At 38.9% G+C, this 22,756-nt stretch overlaps 1 protein-coding gene across 1 annotated transcript in view; it reads left to right on the top strand.

Annotated features, from left to right (window-relative positions):
- The first annotated feature begins 2,684 nt into the window (after positions 1–2,684).
- The window catches only part of PLCXD3 (phosphatidylinositol specific phospholipase C X domain containing 3), a 72,068-nt gene continuing 51,996 nt past the window's right edge, over positions 2,685–22,756 (top strand). Inside the window, exon 1 of the mRNA XM_088537942.1 lies at positions 2,685–2,787. Within this exon, the coding sequence (XP_088394068.1) occupies positions 2,685–2,787 (103 nt within the window). The remainder of the gene's footprint in view (positions 2,788–22,756) is intronic.

Genomic DNA, 22,756 nt, shown 5'->3' with positions numbered 1-22,756 from the left:
TTTTATCAATAGAAGCAGGCTGTAAGAGGGAAGAAAACATAGAACCTCAGAGTCACATCAACCCAAACCTCCTAATATATAAAAATACAAAAACTGTTAATTCCTTTTGTATTCAAAATCCTGAATTTATTAATAAAGGACATAAAGTAGCCTTTAAATTTGAAGGAAAATATCCTTTTACTCCTTAGTTATTCACACAATTAAATTAAATGCCAAGGACATGTGAAAAGACAAAGTGTTTGAATGCTAGAAGGACAAAGTTTAACTGTGCATATTTACTATTAAAATGCTAATTTCTTTAGAGAATGAAAATAATTAAGAGCCTTTTTTTTAATGAAATTCTTTCTAAATGCTGAAGTGACATAAGCTGACTGGCTAAATTGCTTTGTTTTCCTACTGAATGTGTTCACTAGAAGCAGAGATGTTGTCACTATTCATCAATTCAGCTATAGAACACAACATGAGATAAACAGATAGCATGATTTCTGTTTTTCTTATCATCCTCAGTAAGCTCAACACAGTTGCCATTAAAAGAGCAAAGCCAGAATTTTTCGATGTCTTGGCACTGCCTTCTGTTTTCACTGTATCTGGTCCCTTTCAAGCTTTTAAAATAGAATGCTTGGAGTCCACTTTCTTTGATGCCTCAGGCTTGTCACATGTAGGGATTTTGGTAATTTCACCCTCTTCCTCTAAATAGGATCAAGAGACTGTATGGATGCTCTGACTTTGATTTACAGCTACCATTGCTTCAATCAGTAAAAATCAGTTAAATGGCACATTTAAGTTACACCAAAATAAGCTGCTCTTCAATCAAAATCAGAGGATGAATTTGCTCTGGTTTTTATTACACCATTCCCAAGTAGATATGTGGATAATTCCTTATTCTGAAATTTAAAACCACTGAAAAGCTTCAAAAAGCTTATTTTAAGTCAAAACTTCATTTTTTTTTTTTTTAAGCTTCTAGAAGAATGCTTCGGTCTTTCTGCCCAATATAAGCTCTCTCTCTCCTATCCCACTTTGCTTTAAATTATTGAGGTCTGCTTTCTTAGAAGTTAATGTGTATGAGAAACAAAAGTCTTCAAACTTGATTATTGTGAGACATCTTAGAAGGAACTGGCTTTCAAAAAATAAAGTATCCATCCTTGAAAATCAAGATCATTTATTTTGGACAGGGGAAAAAAAAAAAGAAAAACTCTGATTAGTTTTGGAAGCAAAGGCCAAGTTTCCACCTATTGCAAAGAGGGACATTTATAATTTTGCAGTAAAGCAGAGAGCATTACTGACAGACCTGAAAGAGCTGATAGCTCTAGCATTATTTCATAAAATACATATAAATATGAGGCGGTTTTGCATGTACTTGTTTTATTTTTAATCTGAGTTATTGCTGAAGCCTTCTCATTTTAGGAGGCTGAAAGAGACCAACTATAGTATACATCAATGTGCTTAACTTTTCAAAAAATGAACACAGTGGGATTAAAAATTCAGCAGCAGTTTTCCAGACTACCAGGGGAACCCGTTAATAACTTTGATACATAAAATGATGTGACCCACTCCTATTAGTAAAAGCTTTATTCCTTACTTGAACATTCTTTGGAAATCTGTAGTCTTTCGGCTAGAATTTCTTATCGGCCTCTGAAGGCAACAGGAAGCAATATGTTCTGTCTTCAGGTTCCTGCTGGGGTTTATGTGCTTATGTGGACTTCTAGTTTGTGTGTGTTTTAATAGATATGAATATCAATGCTTTAGGAAAGTAGGGATTAGCATGCTAACACTGGAGAAATGATCCCACTCAGACAGTTTTTCACTCATCCCCCTTTTTTCCAGCACTACCCCATTCGAATCCAGCATCTCTCCTGAGGCCAACCATCTGTTTCTACTTCTCCATTCACATTCCACCTTAGAAGCTATTTCAATTGCAATAAATGACTCAGCGTATTCCCTTTATGTAAATATCTTTAACATACTTAATGATTTTCCAATCACTATTTTGTGGCTGGGGGAAGAGCTTCTCTCCTTACTTGATCTGGGAATTCAGACTGAAAGAGAGGGGAATAAAGAGCAAAAGCTAGCAAGTGTTCTCTGAATTTTTATTTTTAAAAAGTTATCAAAAGTGCCGACTAAGAATATAAGGTGAAAGACAGAGTGGGGCCTCCGAGGTGTTCAAGGTGCACTCATAAGTGTTCCTGCTTCGCTTTTGGCTCATCCCAGGCGCTGGTCACATCCACTAAACAAACTTCCCCAGAAGCCAACAAACCTTGAACATCAACATGGTAAAAAGGGTCCTAGAGCCTCGTAAAGACGCGAATCGCCCTAAGTTTCCGCCGGGGCTGTGGCAGGTCCGTTAATCCATCGCTGCAGGGCGCGCAGGGCACGGCCAAGGCCAGGCGCGAAGGCGCCGCTCCCGGCGCGGCGGCGGGACGGGGCGCGGATGCTCCGCGGGGCCGCGGGAGCCACGCGCGGCGGCGGGACGGGGCGCGGATGCTCCGGGACGGGGCGCGGATGCTCCAGGGCGGCGCGGGGCCGCGCGCGGGGCCGCGGGAGCCACGCGCGGCGGCGGCGGCGGCGGCGGCGCGGCCCGTGCGCGCCCTCCCGCGGGGCGGTGCCGGGCGGGCGGGGCCGGGGCGGCGGGAGCGCGCGGCGGCGGCGGCGGCGGCGGCGGGAGAGCGGCTGGGCTCGGCGGCGGGATGGCTTCGTCGCAAGGCAAGAGCGAGCCGCGCTTCGCCGACTGGATGGCAGCCCTGCCCGACAGCATCCGCAGCGCCCCGCTCACCAACCTGGCCATCCCAGGTAGGGCCGCCGCGGCCGCCCTCGCCCTGCTCTTCGCTCCTCTTCCCTGCGCTCCGGGAGAGTGGCGGGGAGCGCCTGGTTCCGGCACCGGTACCGGCCGAGCGCCGCTGCCCGCGCCGGGGCCGCCGCGCGCTCCGCGCCAACAGGTGGGTCGAGCCCCGACGGCGGCGGCTCCACGCGGTCCCGGTGGCGGCGGGTGCGGAGCCCCGACCGCGCGGGCTGGCGCTGCCGCTTAGCCCCGTGCAGAGGGTCAGAGCGAGGGAGCTTGCGGTGACAAAGAGCCCCGGCTGGTTGTATTTACCGGGGAACGCAGCGCCCTTCCAGGCGGCTTTACTGGCGTGATAATCTGTAACCCGGAGCTAACGGGAGAGCAGAACGCCGTCTAGTCTGGGTGTCCTTGTAAACTTCTGTTGTAAGCTCTGAGCCCTGGGGGGATGCAAGGTTGTCTGCCCTCATGGGATAAACACGCTGTACTGATGTGAGGCTTGGTGTCTTTGTACCATTTGGTAAACGTATTATCTCAACGTTAGATTAAATAAACTGTGAAACGGCAGCTTGCAGTGCTCTGATTTGCTTACTTGTTCTTTCCTGGAGGTTTTTTTTTTTTTTTTTTCTCCAGTAGGTTATTCACTATAACTGCACACTCAACAGAAGCAGAATATGTCCTGAAATCTTCAATGTTAATCAGTTTGTCTGGTTGCAGAGGTCACTTTGCTCTGCAAGTCCTCACTCACAGCCTCCCCTTCCCTCTTAAGTGTCTAGAAGAAAGGAGCTTTCAGAGATGCTGAAACTGTCGCATCTTTGAGGCTCCTTAGGGGAAATGTTCATTTCCTGCAAGTTTTGTATAGCAGCTGTTATTATTACAACATTTATAATAATACTAGTTAAAGATATTTTTAAGTTAGTATATTAGCAGCTGCTATTTGCTAGCATATGTCTTTTGTATCTGTTTTGTTTGAACACAGGTTTGTCCTTTTTAAAGACTTTATTCATCTCATAGTCTCTTACTACATTCACAGTGTGATATTGTTTTCCTTTATGTGCTGTTTTTTCCCTATTAATTGAATATATTGTAAATAAAATGGTGTTCCTCCAAAGCATAAGGATCTGTAAAAGACTGCTATCTCAAACCACGTTGGAGCTGTAAAAAGATTTTGATGTTAAGAACTTTTCCTTAACCCACAAGATGTATGATCCTGTTACAGAATGCTGCCTATGATGAAAAAGGATCTATTTGCAATATATTTGGTCTTTTACAAGTTAAATTTATTATTTTAGAGAGGTTTTACTGGTTTTTGAGGAGATTATCATCAAACTTGCGTGCCTTTGAAAGCCGGTAATTGCCTTTGATATGCATCAGAGTTAACGGGCTTTTTGACTGCTGTCACCAGCATCTTAAGACTGCATCTATCTCAGCAAAATCTCTCATTTTTTTTTCCTCATATCATTTTCTGTAAAGTACATGGCTGTTTTCACAATGGAGTTTTGGTCAGAGCTTTCATGCACCTTAGGCAGTAACAATATAAGCGTTCATGCTTTGTTAACATGTCTAAGCCATTTCAAAAACTAGCCTACAGTAAACTGTAACTGCAAGTTGATCCCAGTATAGCATTAAGCCGGGCCAGTTCTGCAGGGAAAGAATTGCCCTGCATAACATGAGTGTTATAAGAAGAGTTTTGCTTGTATAATATCAATGCACAGAGTCCTGTGAAATCAGCAGCAAAACTTCCCTGATTGCAGTGGCGTAGGTTTGAGACCTTTTAAATTTGTCTTTCTGCTGCTACGAATTATCACAAAACACATTTATTTGCCAATCTCACTTCTAAAATGCCAGCTTTGGCAAATGCTTTCTGTGTAAGTTTGTCCTTTAGGCCACACACACACTGTCCGTATTTCTTTGTGTGGCATTTGGGTATCAGTGCAGTTCAAGTACTGCTATCTCCAGGTAAGTGATTTATTATGATATTCAACATGTAATGTGGAAACATACAGCTTTAGTAGAGGGGCAAATATTGAATTGGTTTCTCATTTCCAGAAGAACTAACCTTTTGGACATTTGTGATGTTTCTTGATGAGTGTGTGTTTTTTGTTTGCTTGTTTTTTATGCTGAGTGTGCACGTAGAAGCTTTTAACACAAGTCTTGCAGTCCGAGTAGTTAATATAAGGGATATGTAGACCTCTTGTGTCACATCTCTATAGCTTTAACTTGTGCACTTTGAACTCATTTGGAAACTAACACTTAGTGTCTTCATAAAATTACTGATGTAAATAGCATTCTCTATTGGTAACAGAAAAGCTATGTGTGTTAGGAGTGTGTTCTTATTCTTTCCAGCAGGGCATAATATTCTCTTGCAACAGTTGGAATACTGATTTTGAACTTAATTTGTCAGAAGTAGAATAAAATATAACTCAGGAGTTCAAATAACATTCCAAGACTAATGTTGCAGAAAAAAAAAACAAACTATAGACTTGAAAACATAATAATGCTTCTTCTAAATGGATGCATCATCACCGTTCCAATACAAAGGATGTTCTGGTATACTCAAGAAAAAAAATGCTTTTAATTAGAAAATATGAGTACTTTTCTCCCTGCTTAGGAGGAATGCTTGGGGCCAGTAAGATACATTGTATTTGCACAGACACGCACATAATTTTAGCTCTTTGAAAAATGGGAAAACTCAAAATGGTACTCAGGTATGCTAATACTTAAATAATACAATTGAAGACAGCATTCATATTTCATGTAATAACGTGACTGATCACACACATGTGGGATTTTTTTTTTCTTTTCGTAAAAATTGAGCACATTTTAACTCAATGCAGGCACAAATTTATACTACTTATCAGCACTTGCACTTTTGTGGGCCAGACTTTTATCAGGATCCTAGTGAATTCATTCATTTGTTTCCTTCTCAGTATTTATTCCAAATGTTCTGGGATTCCTAAAATCAGATATCCTGTATCTGGGGCAGAATTCTTCAACATAACTTCTCTCAGTGTTGTCAGTAAGAAACTTTTCCATCTCAATTTGTTCCAAATATATGAGAATGATTCCTTGTACCATGATGTTTTCTACTTTTATCTTTGCTGTTTGTATCTCTTTCCCATGTATTGCAAATGACAGATTTTCCCTGAGTGGAATGGAAACTTCCTCAGTGGAAATTTGTATATACAGTATTTGGAAAAAAATAACCTCTTAACTACCAGAAAATAATAGCATGCATATTTAATCTTCTACTGCTATGATAATTCTGCCCAAGGTGTATTGTCTCCTTATGTTTGTAAACTGCCTTTGTGTTAAAAGATCTGTCTGGCTAAAGGCACAGCAGTCCAGGTAAGAAAAAGGTGAAGGTCTGTTTTTTGGGGCGGAAGAATTCTTTTGGTAGTTGGGAAAGTGTAGTTTTGTTGAATGGCTGTGCCTTTTTGGCTAAAATAAAAAACAGTATTCCCTAGGTAATACAGATTTTTGTAACTGAAGGGAAGTGGCCTCATATCGGTGATAGGTGTTAAGTAGAGTCCGTTTATTCTGTTAATGACTCCCTCTTACCCGAGTTGAGGATATGAACCACGTGTAATGCAGTAAAATAAAGTAGATCTCAGTAGACAGCATTTCCCTATGAGATGATCCACTTACTGATCAATTAACTTTATCTTATTGGTAATCTTTATATATCTCGATATATATCTGGTTTTAGAAATCTGAGTTTAATATAAACCAGTTATATAAATAATATACATTACATGTATAATATGTTTCACCTTTCCCTGGTGTTTATTTCTAATATTTCAACACCCTGAGAGGTATTTAGAAATAATTTATGATAGGAGAATATTCTCTTCCTCCCCAAGCAGCTGATCTTTCTGCCAAAATTAGTACTACAGTAAATTCTGCATTATGAGCAATTTTGGCCTCTATTAGGGACATTTCTGTTTTTCCTATAGTGCAGATTATATCTTCTGAACGATTTTGAGACCAAAAATATAGTTTATGTGCATAATTTTGAGAGTTCAGACCATCCTGGGTTTTATTTCATATTTTGCTTTGAGTAGATGGAGCCTTTGCCATTAACATAGGTGCTCTCATCACCTGAGGTTTTGCTGTGAGCAGTACAGTTCTGAGTGAAAATTACTTTCATGGTGGCACCAGGTTGGCAGCCGTATTTGCTCGATGTAGTTCCTTATGAAGAGCGCATTGGATCTGACTAACTTCTTCTGGCTCTCAGATGGGATTTTTTTTTTCCTATCTTGACCTATAACGTCCTTTGTCCATCTGCCAGAAAGCAATTACTTAGACAAAGCAGAGCTAAAGTTGGCTCATTTTAAATGAGAAGGCACTGTTGGCAGGTGGAATTTGTTATATGCTACCCAGATTTAGGAAGAGACTCTGTGACTTGAAATTTCTATTTTTCGCTTTCCCACCGTCATCATGCCTGGAAAAGAAAACAAGACCTCATAGAGAATAGGCATGCAAAAAGGATCAAATGTGGATGATTTTTAGTAAATGTATTAAGATATTGGAGATGGTACCTGGAGACTGAAGAAAACAGTAGCAACAACAGCTACTGTTGTTGTAGCTGGAGTATTTTAGCCGTTCACTGAATGTCAGCGCTGCTGAATAAGCACTCAGTTTCAAATGATATTTTAAATTCCTGTTTTTTATTGTAGTATCTTGCAGATGTTAAAGTGATTACTTCATGGATGGACATTTCAAGTCTTAGCCCCATGGGAACCTTTCATCTTTTTTTAAAAAAAAAAAGCTAAAAATACTTCCTTACAGTTCCCCTAGACAAGTTTTTTACTGCTTATACTGCTTATAAAGCTCTTTAATTTTGAGCTAGAATAGGTTGTAAACATGGATATTCTTCGAATCAAGCACAATTGTATGCAGGAAGCACCAGAATCTTGTTTCATCTTTAACTGTCCACTAGTGGTCAACAGAGTTCCTTTGCTTTGGTGTCTGCCATCTCATCTGATATAAAAGTAGTTCTGTTTAGAACCTTAAATTTATCTTGCAGGTAAACTTATAAGTTTATAATGCAGGTTTCCCATTTTGCTTTTGACCTACACATTGAATATTTGAAATAGATTTTTCTTTTTCCAGTGAATTTTGTATCTTTTTTTTCCCACCTGAAATAGTACATTTGGCTTGTTTTCAGGTGAGAAAATGAATGTCAAAGTCATTCGGTCAAAGACTCGACTCCTTTTTTCACCCCTTTTTTGTCTTTCCTTTGTCATGAACTTCTCTTTATATCAGCTTTATCCATTAAAGATCCTCTCGGTGGCCCTGCACATGCTGATGTGTCAGCTCCAACACTCTCGGAAATACTCATCTTTATTTTCCTTTCGCATTCATTCTTAATTTCTCCTGTCATGGCACGTTTGTAGCATGCTCAGAATGAATTCATCTGGTTCCCTGTTTTGCCTTAAAAATCAAACAAATCAGTTGCCTATATCCTACAGGAAATGATTGGCAACCGCTTTGCTCACATTTCCAAGGAGCGACACATTTGCTGCCCTGGTCCTTGTCCACCCTCTCTGCTCCGTGTGTTCTGCTCACGGAGCCAGCATTTCCTGTGGCCCTGCTGAGCATCTCGCTGCCTTGGCAGGCAGGTGGAGAGGGGAAACAGCCTCCTTGCCATCTGGAGTTAGTCCTTTCTCTCCACCTCATTGACTTCCTATTTCATTTAATCTCTTGGTTGAAAACGTTTTTGCCATTCCGGGCATCCAACTTGTCCTTACTTCTAATACATTTTAATTCAGTGAATGTTTTGTATTTGGCAGCTTTCTGCTGTTTTTACAATAATGCCACTTGTGTTTTATTGCATTTTTACTTCTATTTTATTGTGTTGTACAAAACGATTATTGCTTTACATGTGTTCAGGTATACCAAAACTAAATCAGCAAAAAATTATGAAACTAAAAGTGTAAGTGTTCATAGCGGGCTTTCTATATTTAAAGGAAAAAAGCAATCTTTTCTACTGCTCAAAAGAGAGATATTAATCAAACTTTAACTACTTCACTAGTTATTGATTACATGTATTTAGTAAATACGTTTCAGAATCAGCAGACACACTTGTCTTTAACATTTCTGCTCTTTAAAGAGCAGCCAGTTCAGGGAGAATAACCTCTAAACCCATCCTGTCCTGTCTTCTCGGGAGGCACAAGCAACAGAGGCTTGATTTGTGAACAGACCTGCTTGTGCAGGGCTTAGCATAAAGTCTGTGGGGATATTGTGAAGAATGAAATATGGAAGAAAGAGGGTTTTGAATCTAAATTTTCCTAAGGCTGAAGGGTTTTTTATTTGACCTTGGTTTCATCTGATGTTTTTCAATATTTGAATGGCTGTACAGTATCAAGTAATAAGTATGTAGACATGCTGAAATGTTGGAGATAAATCAGTGTAAACAAATGCAATGAAACACTTGTTTTCCTTCCTCAGAAGGAGAATTCTATATTTTCCTTCCTCAGAAGGAAAATCTCCAGTTGGAAATAGGCATCAGTGGTGATTTCCTCTAGGGCATTTCAGTGATGAATGGCTTGGATGTGTATATTTTCATATATATGCTGGTGATAGAGACCTGTACTAGTGTTGCATATCTTTCCACAGCTAGAAAACTTGAGGTCATATTTCATATTTTTATAGTAAGGGTTCAGTTTGCTTTTCAGATACAGATAGGTAGAAAAGTAATAATTTGTGCTACAAAGTGACTGACAGTCTGAAGGGTTTTTCTTTGTTGTTGGTTTGTTTGTTTACTGTTTGTTGTATGGAAGAATAGCTAAACAACCAAAGCATCTAATTAAAGTTCATAATAGCCTTATAGTCTCTCTTTAAATAATTGGCATCTGCCTGAAATGTTTGAGGCAAACCTGAATATCTTTTCCCCTAAGAAAACCACTGCTGACGGATAACAGGGACCTGTGTGCTGAAGGTGCCGGCTGCTCTCGGCACCCACGGATGCTGAGGGTGCTTCGTATTTCATCAGATCAGGTTCAAGTATCCTAAAAGAATCTTTATTATATAATGTTCCTATTGCAAGGTAGCAGAATGTCATAACCACTTAAAAGTTGTTTTTTCTCAGTATGAAATGGGATCTATTTTATTTTCTTCTTTTAGAAGCATGGATTCTATCTTTTCCCATCTAGATTAAAACAATCTCCTAGTTTTTATGATGATCTAATTTAAAACAAATCGTTGGGACACTTTTCAGATTCATTGCCACCCTTTTAAATGTGTCCATTTATGTTAAATAATGCTTGATCTTTGCTTCATCTAACAGTTTGTCAGTTTAGCTTTCATTCTTCCTACTCCAGTGCTGTAGCCATTTGAACTGTGAAATAAAATATTTCCAGCAGTAGCTGGAAGAAGGGAGAAAGGGAGGTTTCCTTTACTGTGGGTTCAGACTTAGCTCCATTCTGCATGCGGCACTTGCTAGGGTGTTTTGGATGATGGGAGATGTGTGTAGTGCTCTACAAAGGCAAAAGCCTATTCAGGAGGCTTCTGGGATTATGAATTATTCTTATAATTTAAAAAGTGAGGAGAAAATGCATTGAACTGTCCTGACCTTTAATGTTCTTGCATGTTCTTACACAGCAAAGCAAAGTGGGGTAAAAAGAATGCTGTCTGGTTTACATTCTTGCCCTATTATCATCTTTGATTTATTCATATTTTGGTAAAAGACTTTTTTTTTTTTAAATGTCTCACTAAAACATTTGGCATGTGACTTTATTTTGGCAGCCGTACAGCTTGGTCTTATAACTACAAACAGTTACTAAACTGTGATTTAAGTGAAAGTAGGAAAAATGTTTAGTTACATGTAGTACTACGCAATCAAACTGTATGATTAATATGTTTCAAATTGTTTTAATTTGGCTGTTTTTGCCAAATCCTTTTGTTAAAAGTTTTGATTCTGAAAAAAAACAAGCTTCCAGATAGTTTGGGTGTTGGCACTAAAGTCAAGTGACATGTTTGTACATCTTCTGTTTTTGATGGAGTAATTGCTGCTTCTAGTTGCTAGCATAGGAATTCCAATGTATGCTATTTTAAGATTTCTTATTTCTTCTTGTTGAAGCCCTTAAATTTTTCAAGAGTAGCTGTGCCAGTGATGCAGAACTTGGTCACAAAAACTTGCTGTCTCAGAAGCTGTTCAAGCCAAGAGAATTGAATTCCTTTCATATCCCATGTGCAGATGCTGGTTCCTCTCATAGGATTTAAAATGGGGAAACTTTGCATCGTCTCCTTCAGACCTGAGGTGTCAGCTTTGACTCAGCTTTTGTGAGTCCAAAACTGGAATTTTCTGGTTCGGGGAATTTTTTTTAATTGTATTTCAGCTTTCCCCCCTATTTGGTGTACCTCTGTACAGGGTTGAAATGGAGGATTTTCCTTACGTGGAGATGCTCAGTTTTAATGAACTTTAGTCTGCAAAATATTGCTCCACTGGGGCTCTGACTTTCTTTACTTAGGATGTAAAACTGACAGCCTTTATACTTTATAGTAGGAGAGCTGGTTCTCAGATCAAGCCTGTTTGGGCTGGGAACAGGGAACCCAAAATTTTGATCTTCTAGTTATGCTTCAAGGCTTATCTAGTTGTGCAGGCTTTTGCTATGAGAGGGAGTTGAACTCATGCTGTTTTAGCAAAGTGTTGTTTATTTAGTGCATGTGCCCAATGTGTGTTTTTAGAAGCACATTTTATAATGTGACAATAAATAAATAGAAATCGAGCCAGCCCCAACAGTTTTTGGATATAGCAGGGATATATAAGGAAAGTAAGCCAAGGGACTCTATGAAGGACACAAACAGCACATGTACAAATGAATACTACTGTTTCCAATGAGTAAGAGGCAGGAATCCCTTTAGAAATCACAATTTGGAATGTGGAGAAAACTGGGATTTCTGTATCTATTGTAGTGAACTGACTGTTAATGATGCAGCCTCTCTTGATGGCAAACCATGTGAATATGAACTGATAAAACCAGTTAGAACTTGACAAAACTTTGGATACTGCTGTAGTTAAAACCTGATAAAACTTGAGATAGTGCCGTAGTGGTACTGGGGAGGGATTTTTTGTTGTTGTTCCATTCTGCATCCCTCCCCCCACACTTTTTGGCCACTTTCTGGCCTATGCTTAGGCATTTTTGAGCCAAAAGGTTGTATTCAGAGTATTACTTTGTATAACCCTTGATGGGCTATTTTCTTCCGTGTTTTTTTCCATGTCCTGTCCTTTAGGCTGTATTGAGACTGTGTTGGGGCTGGTCCATGATGGGAAACTTGGCTGGGACAAGAGAGGTCTGGGGACGAGTTTGTGTCCTTGCTTTTGGGAACGTTTCGACGCTTGGTACTAAATAATCGACTGACTGATGACGCTAAATAAGTGACTGACTGAGCAGTAGGTGCTGTCCTGGGAGCGCTAACTGGAGCCTGAATGCCCCTGAATGATGGCTGAGCTTGGCTGTGCAGCTGCGATGTGATTCCTGCTCCTGGCCTCCTGGGCTGTCGAGCCTTTTGCTGCGTGCTGCTGACTTTCAGGGGCTCATGGATGTCCTCCTCTTTCTTCCAGCACTCGTGGCAGCCATGCTAAATAGCTATTCCCAGTTCATATCAATCAGTTTTTCTGCTTTGGGAGTTAAATACATCTTTCAAAATCTCATGCATTGTACCACCACCCTAGAGGAACTAAGCCCTGCATTGGTCTCTCTCTCCAGTCCAGCCTGCTTCTCCAGTAAGTTCAAAGCAACAATAAGTCGACAGGGTCTTTTTCACAGCTGTGGATTTTATCTTTTTTTGGCATTTGCTTCCCCTGATCTTCCCAGAACAGAAGAAGAAAACAAACAAACGAAATAACTGAACGCCATCCATTTTACACAGACTTTTCCTCTGGGTCATTTCAACTCTGTTTTAACAGTGTGAGATATTGACCACGAACACTGTATTAGAGAATATATAAAGCTAGTAGAAATATGGAGGCATGTTCTAACAACACGTTCAAAAATAAGTGGGGAGATGCAATCACATCTCGGTTTTTGATATAAAACTCTGAACCCTCTTAATGTAGGAGGCAAATGGATGCATCTCCAAAACCGCCACTAATATATGAACAAACAAAAAAATGCCATTTGGAGGGAGGGAAGCAAATATTAATATGCTAGAAATAGGTATTTTGCAGTAGCTCAACCCAGTCCACAGGTAAATATTTCTGAATATTTTGCTGCTTAATACAATTCACCAGCCACCAGGATCAGATTTAGCTTTAATGTCTGAGACTGCTGGGTCTAATTTTCCACTACTTTGTACCTTGTGTAAGTGCAGATCTGTATGAAGTGTCACTAAATCAGAGCAATAACACTGCATTTTTGTTCGGTACGGTGTATGTTACTGTGCTGTGTGCAACTGAGTTTATTTTGGTTAGCTCTCGATGAATAAATTGCTCTGAGCAGATGAAGAAAGCAATGCTGATTAGATGATGATGGACTTAAATATGGCCCTCTAAAATGCCAAGTGCAACTTATTTGTCAAAAAGATGAGTACCAGATGAAGCTGGTTGCTTCCAGTCGTTAACTGAACCTTTGTGAAATAGCTGCATGGAAGAAACTATAAACTGTCTTCAAAGAGCTGGAAAAAAAAATCAAAAGCTTTAAAATTTAGCCTTTACCAAAAGTTCCATTGTCTTTGATTATGGCCTATGTACAGATAATGGGAAAATTAGATGAGAAAAGCAAGATTTGGGATCTCACTATTATACTTTGAAGTCATCAGACAGATACACTTTGGCTCATGGTGCTAGTTGAGACCCTTGTTTTTCTGTGATTGTAATGAGTTAATGAGAGGGATACTGGCAGACTCCACTACATATGTAACCATGTAAGACATAGAAATACCTTTTAGCATATCTTGTACATTCATATAGAGGAAAAGGTTATAGAGACACCCACTGTGCTCTCTTGTCATTTTTGTTTGTTTGTTTTTTTTCTTTTTTCTTTTTTTTTTTGTATCAACCTAGGTGTCATCATGTACTTTCTCTAAAGCATGATAAAGAAATGGAGTTTTTGAGACTACTGTGTCTAAATATCTGCTCCTAAACTCAAGTGCCTATCTACAGATTAGATGATGAATGCTACCAGCTTTATTTCCATCATCTTGCAAAGCACTGCTTCAGAAAGCATCTAGCACACATCCTGGGAGCAATTTTCTGACTGATTTCATTGCTAAGGTTTGAGCAAAAGCAAAGGTAAATCTGTGCTGAGAAAAAGGATGCATAGGTATTACACAGCTATTAGGAAAAAAAAAGGTGAAATTCACAATAATAAATGGACATTTTACTGCTAAATAAATGAATATACCTAGGCACTTTAGCTGCTGAATTTATATGGGGGTTCTGGAAAGATTTTTTTTTTTTGGTGGTGGTAATTCTTATGTATGTTCTCAAAATGTACATCATGGTGGTATCACTTTCTATTACATTTTGTCCTTGGGATCCTTATTTGGAAAGAATTTTCTGTATAGCATTGCTGCCAAGATCCGTCTTCAAAAAATATGAAAACAACAAAATTTATTAGGAAAAAGTTTAAGTGAATTCTATGTACATGTACCATGTACAAAAAAAAGGCTTACATGAACTCCTGGCAGAATGTAGCTGTGCTTCCATGATCCTCTGGTAAGACCAAGTTATACAGCATTGTGAAGTATCCAAGCTAGGATACTACAAATTAAAACTTTTGGTTGAAGATATTTTTATAGCTACCAAATTTAAATTAGTATATGAAATTGCTGATGGCATAATATGATATTTGCAAGTAGGACTGTGCCTGCTGTCACATTCTCCTTGCTTGCCACTTTTGACAGAGAATTCATGTTGCCTTCAGAGAAGTGAGCTTCAAGTATTTTAGGGTTGCTGATGAAAGACTTTGGCAACACTTTATTTATTTATCTAAAGGCATATCAGGACAACAATAAATGGGTTTTAATCTTGTCAGTAGTGTCTACAACCAGTCAGTTTTAAAGTATTTCAGAAGAAGATGGAACTGAATTGATAAAATTGAGTCCTCATTGAATTATGGTAGAAATAAAAATGGAAATGAACACAAGTAAAATAGTAGTGCTTATTGGACCATAGTGAAACAAACATTTGAGTAAAAATGCAACTGAATAAGCTGGGGTGAACCATAAAATTATTTGAAAGCTGCCTGTTTGGCAGAAAATAAATTTAGGACTGGTAGTGCAGGAGGAGAAGTGGGGAGAATGATGGCTGTGATTTTTGTATGTGAGACCTCAGGGAAGAAATAGTCACTGCAGTTTTCAGCTGCATGTTGAGAAGCTTTGTGGGCTAAACTCTGGCTGCAGTAACCTTACCTGGCCACACACTGTGCATTGTATTTATCGGTGCTAGAAAGACAGACAGAAGACGGAAGGGAGGTAACAAACTCCCTTGATTATAATGAAGTGTGGGGAGAGGAAGGGAAGTGGTAAAGGTGCTACAGAGGACTGGTGTACATCTGGGCATAACTCTGGAAATGAGGAACAATCAATAAAAGGTGATTTTATAGTTATAATGAGAAAAAAAAGATGTTGGATTAACACAATGCTCCATTCAAAGAGAAGAATGAGATATAATTTCTTTGAGCCCCTTTAAGCTTGGCTTATAGTAGAATATGAAACCATCATGTTAACAAGTGGGAGTTCTGGCTGACCTCAGAAACTCTTACTCTTTGTGTCCTATCCATATTGATTGTCAGGAAACCTAAGCAGAAAGCTAATAATTCTTCAACCAACTGCAGTTATTGTAATGGACTATATATTAAGATAATCCACATGTAAATGCTTGATTGCTCCAGGGGAACCAAGCATACTCAGTCTGTTTGAAGCTTCAGCCTAGCACAGCTTCACTGCCACCCCACACTGACTTTGCCTCTCAGCTCTCTTTGCTGGCCTCAGTCATCCATCCTTCTAGGAAATGCCACTGCCCATGGACAGTGTCTAACTGATGCCAGCGCGTTTCGGTCAGCAGCTGTGTGAGGAGCTCCCTGCAGTGGGTTGACAGTGCATTAGTGATGGTTTACTTGTGAGAGAACCTTTTATGGAGAGCTTTTAGAAAATGCTTAAGGGCTGAGAAGTGTTGATCCATGTCTCATTGATTTCTGTCAAATTGCGGTCACCTTCTGGCAAAAGAATATTTAGGAGGACTAAATTAGGGAATAGCAATTAAGATTGTTTATAATCCTTCTTCAAGGGCAAGGTTGGAGTAGATACTCTAAATTCAGAGAGCTGCTAATGCAAATTGTGTGTGAGTTACTGTAACTTGTCTTGTAAAAATTCATGCTGCTAGCACCTTGGGAAGATGTTTTTTTCCATGCTGTCTGAAAGGTTTGGGTGAGTTTGAGATGATTTAACTGCCTTACATGGCTTGACCTGCTATGAGCTCTTCTCTGCAGGTGGTATCATAAGCTCTGTGAATTCTGCTCTTCAGGGAAGTTTTGTGTTCGGTAGCCTAGTCTGGTAAAGAGCCAAGATCTATGACCTTGGGGCTTCCTTATAGACAGCTTGGTGTGTAACAACACCTAGACTGTTGAATTGGAGCCTAAGAGCTATGCAGCAATCAGTCACCATAGAAAACCAAATTTTAAACTCTTTTCTCTCACTAGTGAGTCTTTGCATCAGTAGACCTACTTGCACCTTAAGAAATAGCACTGAGAAAGTGATGCATGAGGAGCACAGTTTAGACTTGTCATTGCTGTAATTCAGCTGAAATTTAAATTAATGCCTTAATGTTTTCCTGAAATTAAGCCACATCTTGTCTTGAAGGAAAAATCAGAGGGGCAAATGTGAGGAATATATTGCACCTAAATGTAATACTACTCTCCCAATTATGGTAATATTTGTAGGCTAGCTGTCCTCGAGCTATGGGGAACACATAACCAAGCACTGTCACAGGACCGTCGCCTGACAGCTAGGCTGCGTACAGTTTGCTTCCCATCATTCCTGAGCTAGGCAGGCTGAATCATCGTTTCTGGCTCCTGCCTACACTGTCCTTGCTGGTCTGCCTGCTGTTCAGCCTTAACCACATGGAAGAACCTGTGCGAGGTCCAAGCAGGCAGAGAGGAAAATTTGTCAAAGACCTTTCCTTGAGTGTCTTGCCTGACAGAGGATGAAGACCTAACTTAGACATTCAGTGATGTGGGGAAGAAAGGGACTAGTGTCTTCCTTTCTAAAGCTTATCTTCCCAACATATATACCTAAAAATAATTTATCTTAGTTTTAATTTGCACTGTTCCTGAATGCATGTTATTAAGATACTGTGATGCCTAGCAGGGAGCTGATATGATATTAAATTACCCTTTGCTTTTAGGGAGTGATGGTTATTTCTTGAGCGTGTTTTTAATCTGCAAAGGAAAGAATAAAAAAAGAAAAAGAAAAAGAAGAAAAAGACAAACTCCAAACAACTAGCATGGTATTTGTTGTTCTGTTTTTACTACATAGACAGCCCTTCCTTCTCTAGTATAATCAACATTATAGCCTTGTAAAGACATGCCTTTCAAAGGATATTTAACTTATCAGACATTGCAATATTATTTTATGTAAGAGACTGTGTTTCTTACTGTCCCGTACTCCATACAAATCTGGCTGCCAAAGAAGAGCATGTAATATGCCAGCATGGAATTTTACAACATTAAGCAGATGAAATACCTAGCCCCAGGGAAGAGGACTGTTTGTGGTTGTGTCTTTGCTGCTCCTGGGTATATGCTGTGCCCCAGTGTACTCAGATTCAGGGTTCAGTTTAAGATGACATCCCCTAAGTTGAGAATAAGCTGTCCTTTTAAAACTTTTAATAACACATTTTATGGTGATATTAGAAATAATGAAATCCAGAGGAAGCTATTTGCTATATCAAGACCGTAAAGAAATGTGGTGTTAAAGAGACCCTATGAGATTCATATTTTTGGTGAAGGTGTCTCTTCTGACAGAGTATGAAAATGTTTCAGTCTGATTAAAGAATATGAGCAATTTTTTCCTTAGGATGGCTCACCAGTAAGAACATAACTATCACAGCATGCTCTGGGGGTAGTCAGAAAGTGAAATAAAAATGTAGTTTTCACTGCATATGTATTTGGCTTGGAATTAAATGGTACATTTTTATCAAAGAAGTTGATAGCACAACTGATGCATGGAGAAGCTAAATCTGTTAAAGCATGATTAGAGTGGGATTTTTTTTGTTTGTTTGTTTTACCCAGAAAAAAATGCCCCCACCTCAGCACAAAGCTGCAAGGTTGCTGCAGAGCCCCTCATATGGGGTTCTGCTGTGGCGTGCAGCAGTCCAGTATGAGTAGCCACTCTGTATTATAGCTTTAGTGGCCAGTGAACCTAATCTGAAATCCTATTATAGAACTATTAGAGTTCTATAATAGTATTCTCTGTATCTCAGAAAATTGCATATTATCAGGGGAAGAACTTGTAAAATAAGTTTGTGGGTTTTTTTCTTTTAGTTCATTGGCAATTGTCAAAAACCAAGGGAGAGAAAAAAAAAAAAAAAGGAAGACTTTATTTGGATTGGACAGATATAAACTACCTGACTTGAAATGAAAAGTTTCACTTTATTGAGTCAATTTAAATGTATTAACTCCATAATGTCAAGATACATAAAAATGAAGAATTTATTTCAAACTAAGATGTTGTTTAAAGCATCATAAAAATAAATGTACTGTTTTGGACCCATTGCCCATCTTACCATTATTTTATTCTCCAACAGTAACTCTGTGAAGGCTCATAGGAAAGTGAAAGAATAGGTGAGCAAATCTGCTTTATTCTCTGAATAATGTTGCGGTTTCTGACTACTAAAAATGGCAACAAGTTTTTTTTCTTCCTTTTTTTTTTTTAATATCAGTGAAATATTACTGTATATTCTAGATGGTTTGGTGTTGCTGCATGGAGCCGTGCTGGATTTTTTCAAGATTGTGGGAAGTGCCCATCTGTTTTCTTCAGAAAGTCTCTGTGCTTTAAGTTGCCTTTTCTACTACAAGTTTTTCCAGATCTCAGAGGTTTCTAGCCTATTTTACAAATAGGGCATTTCTCATAAAGGACGTTTGTGGGGAGCTGAACGCCTCTCTGCAGTATGTTTCACTCCATTGGCACTTTCCACATTAAGCTTCTATTTTAAAGCTATTTCAAAATGAACAGATTTCCAGTTGTAAGCTTCATTTTCTGTGACATCTGTAGTGTAAAAAAAATCACATTCTGCTGCATATTTCATTTTGCTTTAAGAATGGACTTAAATCAGAAGTAGGTCTTACAAGGTGGAGACTCTTGAAAAAGAGCCAAGATGAGGTGAAAATGTTAGAGAACTATATAGATTTCAGCTTCCAGAGTTTTAAATCCACTCCTGTTTAGCTGGTTGTGGGCATTTTTTGTTGAACATCCTATGTCTTGTTCTAATATGATTTTGGTGTGAATCTGCAGATAGGATCAATACAAATACCTTCAGGTATTTCTGTTTTGTAAACACACCATGTAAGATTACTTTTCTCAAAAAATAACATCTTGTAGGCATGCCTGAACAATAAAAAAGTGTAAGCTTAGATTGATAGGTGATCTCACATAAAAAATTAATGCTAACTTTTACTGATTTCAGCAAGAGGGAATACTCTCTATACTAGACATGCTAAACATGCTAAACCAGCATGTTTTGCTAGTTTAGAATCAGTGGTCCAACAGCATTAATACTTTATGTATTTTTCTTCAAGACCTGAAAAGTGCAGTACTATCGCAATTTTGCAGAGATTATTGAGATAACTGTGACAGAAACCTAACCACTTATTTAAAACAAAAACCTTGCATAAGGCAGAGGTTACTCCTAGCACAATTGAGTGATGCATTAGTTACTTTATGTGTTACTTTATGTGGATGCACAAATAGCTGATTTACTTACAGGTGTTCAAAGGAAGTGAATCATAGTCTCTTAGAAGCCTAAGTCTGGTTTTAGAAGTCAGGAACAGATTCTGATTTCTGAAAATACTCACTGAGGGCAAAATGCAGAAAATACCTGGGGTAACACAGTTTTGCTTTCCAGGTTGGACAAGGACTGATAATTGTAGCACCGTTAATCAGGAATGTTTAACTGCAGCTGAAACTATTTCTTTCAATTTCTTCAACCTTTTTTTTTTTTGTTTCCTTCAGACTTGTTAGACTTGTTTGGATGTTTGTTTACCCTCAAGCAGATTAAGATCTAAAATATGGGCAGTTTAGAATGAATTTAAAAGCACAGACTGTCTCAGAGGAGATTAGCAGGAAGATAATGCTGTTGAAGGCATGAAAAATGCCTTATATTTAGTAACTTGTATTGAGATTTTTTGGCTGATGTTTAGTCCTTCAAGTACTATATTTGCTTAGTTGTACCCTCAAGATATTTTATTTCTCATTTTCTCATGTTCAAATTCAAGCTTATATCCTCGAAACAAAGTGTCACTTTGTGAATAGGTATGATATTTCTATGATCATGGTTCAGTAGGTTGAAAAAAATTGGGAAACAGTAAGTTAAATGTGTGTGAAGATATTTATTGAATGCAATGACCCGGTAAACTTTACTGAGCACTGATACAGTCTTTCTTTTGGGAAGCAATTGCATGCATGTAAAACTAATCTGCAGGAGTTTACTCACCACTGCGTTCTGTAAGGACTACTCCTAGGAGAACAGTGATGAATCTCACTGATAAGTAGGTCCCAAAATGCAGGCAGTATTATTAGTCATGCTCTTTCAAAGCAAACTGTGGACTAAGCTGTGTAATATGAAGAGTGAATCTGTATGCTTGGAGTATGTACCTGAACTCACTTCACTAGGTGTATTGATTAAATGTATACAAAACATGGCGACTGTAAAGCCCATGGTCAACACTTCACTGCAATGTGTTGGGTTTGTATACGTCAGGTGAGGCATCCAGGCTTCACAGATGGTTTGTGAAAAGGCTTTTTGCTTGCAAAAGACTTGTCTGAACTTCATAAAGTTTGTAGAGTGTAAGGAGCAGCAGTATAAACAATTCTGTTACAAGATGATGAGAAAAAACATAGATATGTGAGTGTGTGTGTGTGTGTGCGCACACACTTCACAAAGTGAAGTGAATCAGCTATTTATGCATCCACATAAAGTAACACATAAAGTAACTAATGCATCACTCAATTGTGCTAGGAGTAACCTCTGCCTTATGCGAGGTTTTTGTTTTAAATAAGTGGTTAGGTTTTCATAAAGTAGTCAGCAAAAGGCATATACAAGTATGTATGTTTAATTCCTTTTTTAAGGTGCAAGTGCCAGATTTTCATGCATTTTTTCAGGCTTTCAGGTGTTTAATATCAAGTGGTAGTTTGTAGAATGCAAATGTTTTTCTGTGGTATTTAGCAGGGGAACATACCTGCCATTCTGAGACTTTTTGCTGGCCCTTGCTCAAATAACATTCTTATGTGGTTTTATTTTCCTGGCAGTTGGTAAAGATTTAAATGTGGAAATTTCAAATGTCCTCTGAGTTTACCAGCTCAATCTCTGGAAACCAGAATTAGGCCTGTGCTGAACTCTATGGACATGTTGTCCTAAACTGACCTATCTGAACTTTAAATAAATGCATGTGGACTTGTGTGAGGACATCACATGTTTTATGCTTTCAAAACATTTTGAATGGAGTGTCATTATATGATCAAGTCCAAGGTAACTCCTCCTTAGCTAGCACAGGGCAGAATACTGACTGTCTTACTCTACTTGGGTTTCCTAATTTGATCAGATTCAGAGATTTGTGGAGAGGGCAATGAATAGGCCTAGGATATAGCAGGGGTTTGCAAGGATTCCTCATTGCCTTATAAAGATTGCTGTATGAGTTGCAAGGTAACTAAGGTCCCACACAGAGAAATCCTGCACACCTCTACATATATATGCAATCATCCATTTATTCCTTTTCTAACTATTGTGCTAGGTTTTCATCTAAAGTTATATTCTCAATTACTTATCCTTTGTGCGGTGTAAAGGTCTTTTAAAAATGAAATTTCTTTCTTACTCCAAGTTCAGTTTACTTAATTCATACATTTGAGTTGGGAGTATGCAGTGTCCTTGGCTCTGCACGGTAATTTAGATATGCCATTGAGCTGAGAAATAGTTATGAAAATACCTGAGAAACTAAACTATCAGATATCGTAACTATCTGAACATAGGACTTTGTATCTAGATTACATCCGCAATCCTCAGTAGAAGCATTAGTATCATTCATACTAGAACTCTGTCATTCAGTCATCGTACATATTAAGACTGTTCACTCACCTCTCCTCCAGAGAGATGTTTTAGCAACTGCGATTTTTTTCTTAAATTTTGAAAGTTAGTTCTTTGAAATACATCATGAAAAACATACTCCCAGCGGCAGGTAGGTCAAACCCATGCGTCTTCCTGCTGTGCACACTCAAAGGGCTGCAAGCTTAAAGAAAGCCTGGACTTGCTCTGCATTGTAGGTGGGCACAGACCACACAGTCTGTGCCCTCTCTCAGAGAGAGGCTCCTCTCTCTGAGGAGAGTAGTTAGGAGATGTGTTATTTTGAAGTCTTGTTGAATTTGTACAAAAATATGATCAAACACCTGCTAGAAACCAGTACAAAGTCACTTCTGTGAATCAGATCCTGAGTTACAACAAGCCTCTATCTGGGAAAGCTGAGGGTGTCCCTGGAAATAACTGTAGAACTGTAACCCTGGAATAAACATACACAGTATTTAGCAGCGTTGGTTTTTTTCAGCTTTCTTCCAACACTGTTCATCTGTTGTCCCTCCTTACGGTTGTAAAAGTTGTCAAGGGCAGAGGCTGCCTGTGGCTAGCAAACCCAAGATTTACAGCGAGATCTTCAATAAGCTTCGGTAAACTTCCGAGTTTTTTAGGAAAAAAAAAAACGGTGTGGAGGACCTTGCTTGGTGGTGCACTGCTTGCTGGGCAAGCATAAGGCTTGCTGTCATATGATACAGAAGCTT

Source organism: Tinamus guttatus, unplaced genomic scaffold (assembly GCF_059628265.1).
Source record: "Tinamus guttatus ecotype Peru unplaced genomic scaffold, ASM5962826v1 Tinamus_guttatus_pri_ptg000909l, whole genome shotgun sequence".
Taxonomy (NCBI): Eukaryota; Metazoa; Chordata; class Aves; order Tinamiformes; family Tinamidae; genus Tinamus; species Tinamus guttatus.
Note: the sequence above shows the minus strand (reverse complement) of the source record. Positions and strands in the feature narration are given on the sequence as shown.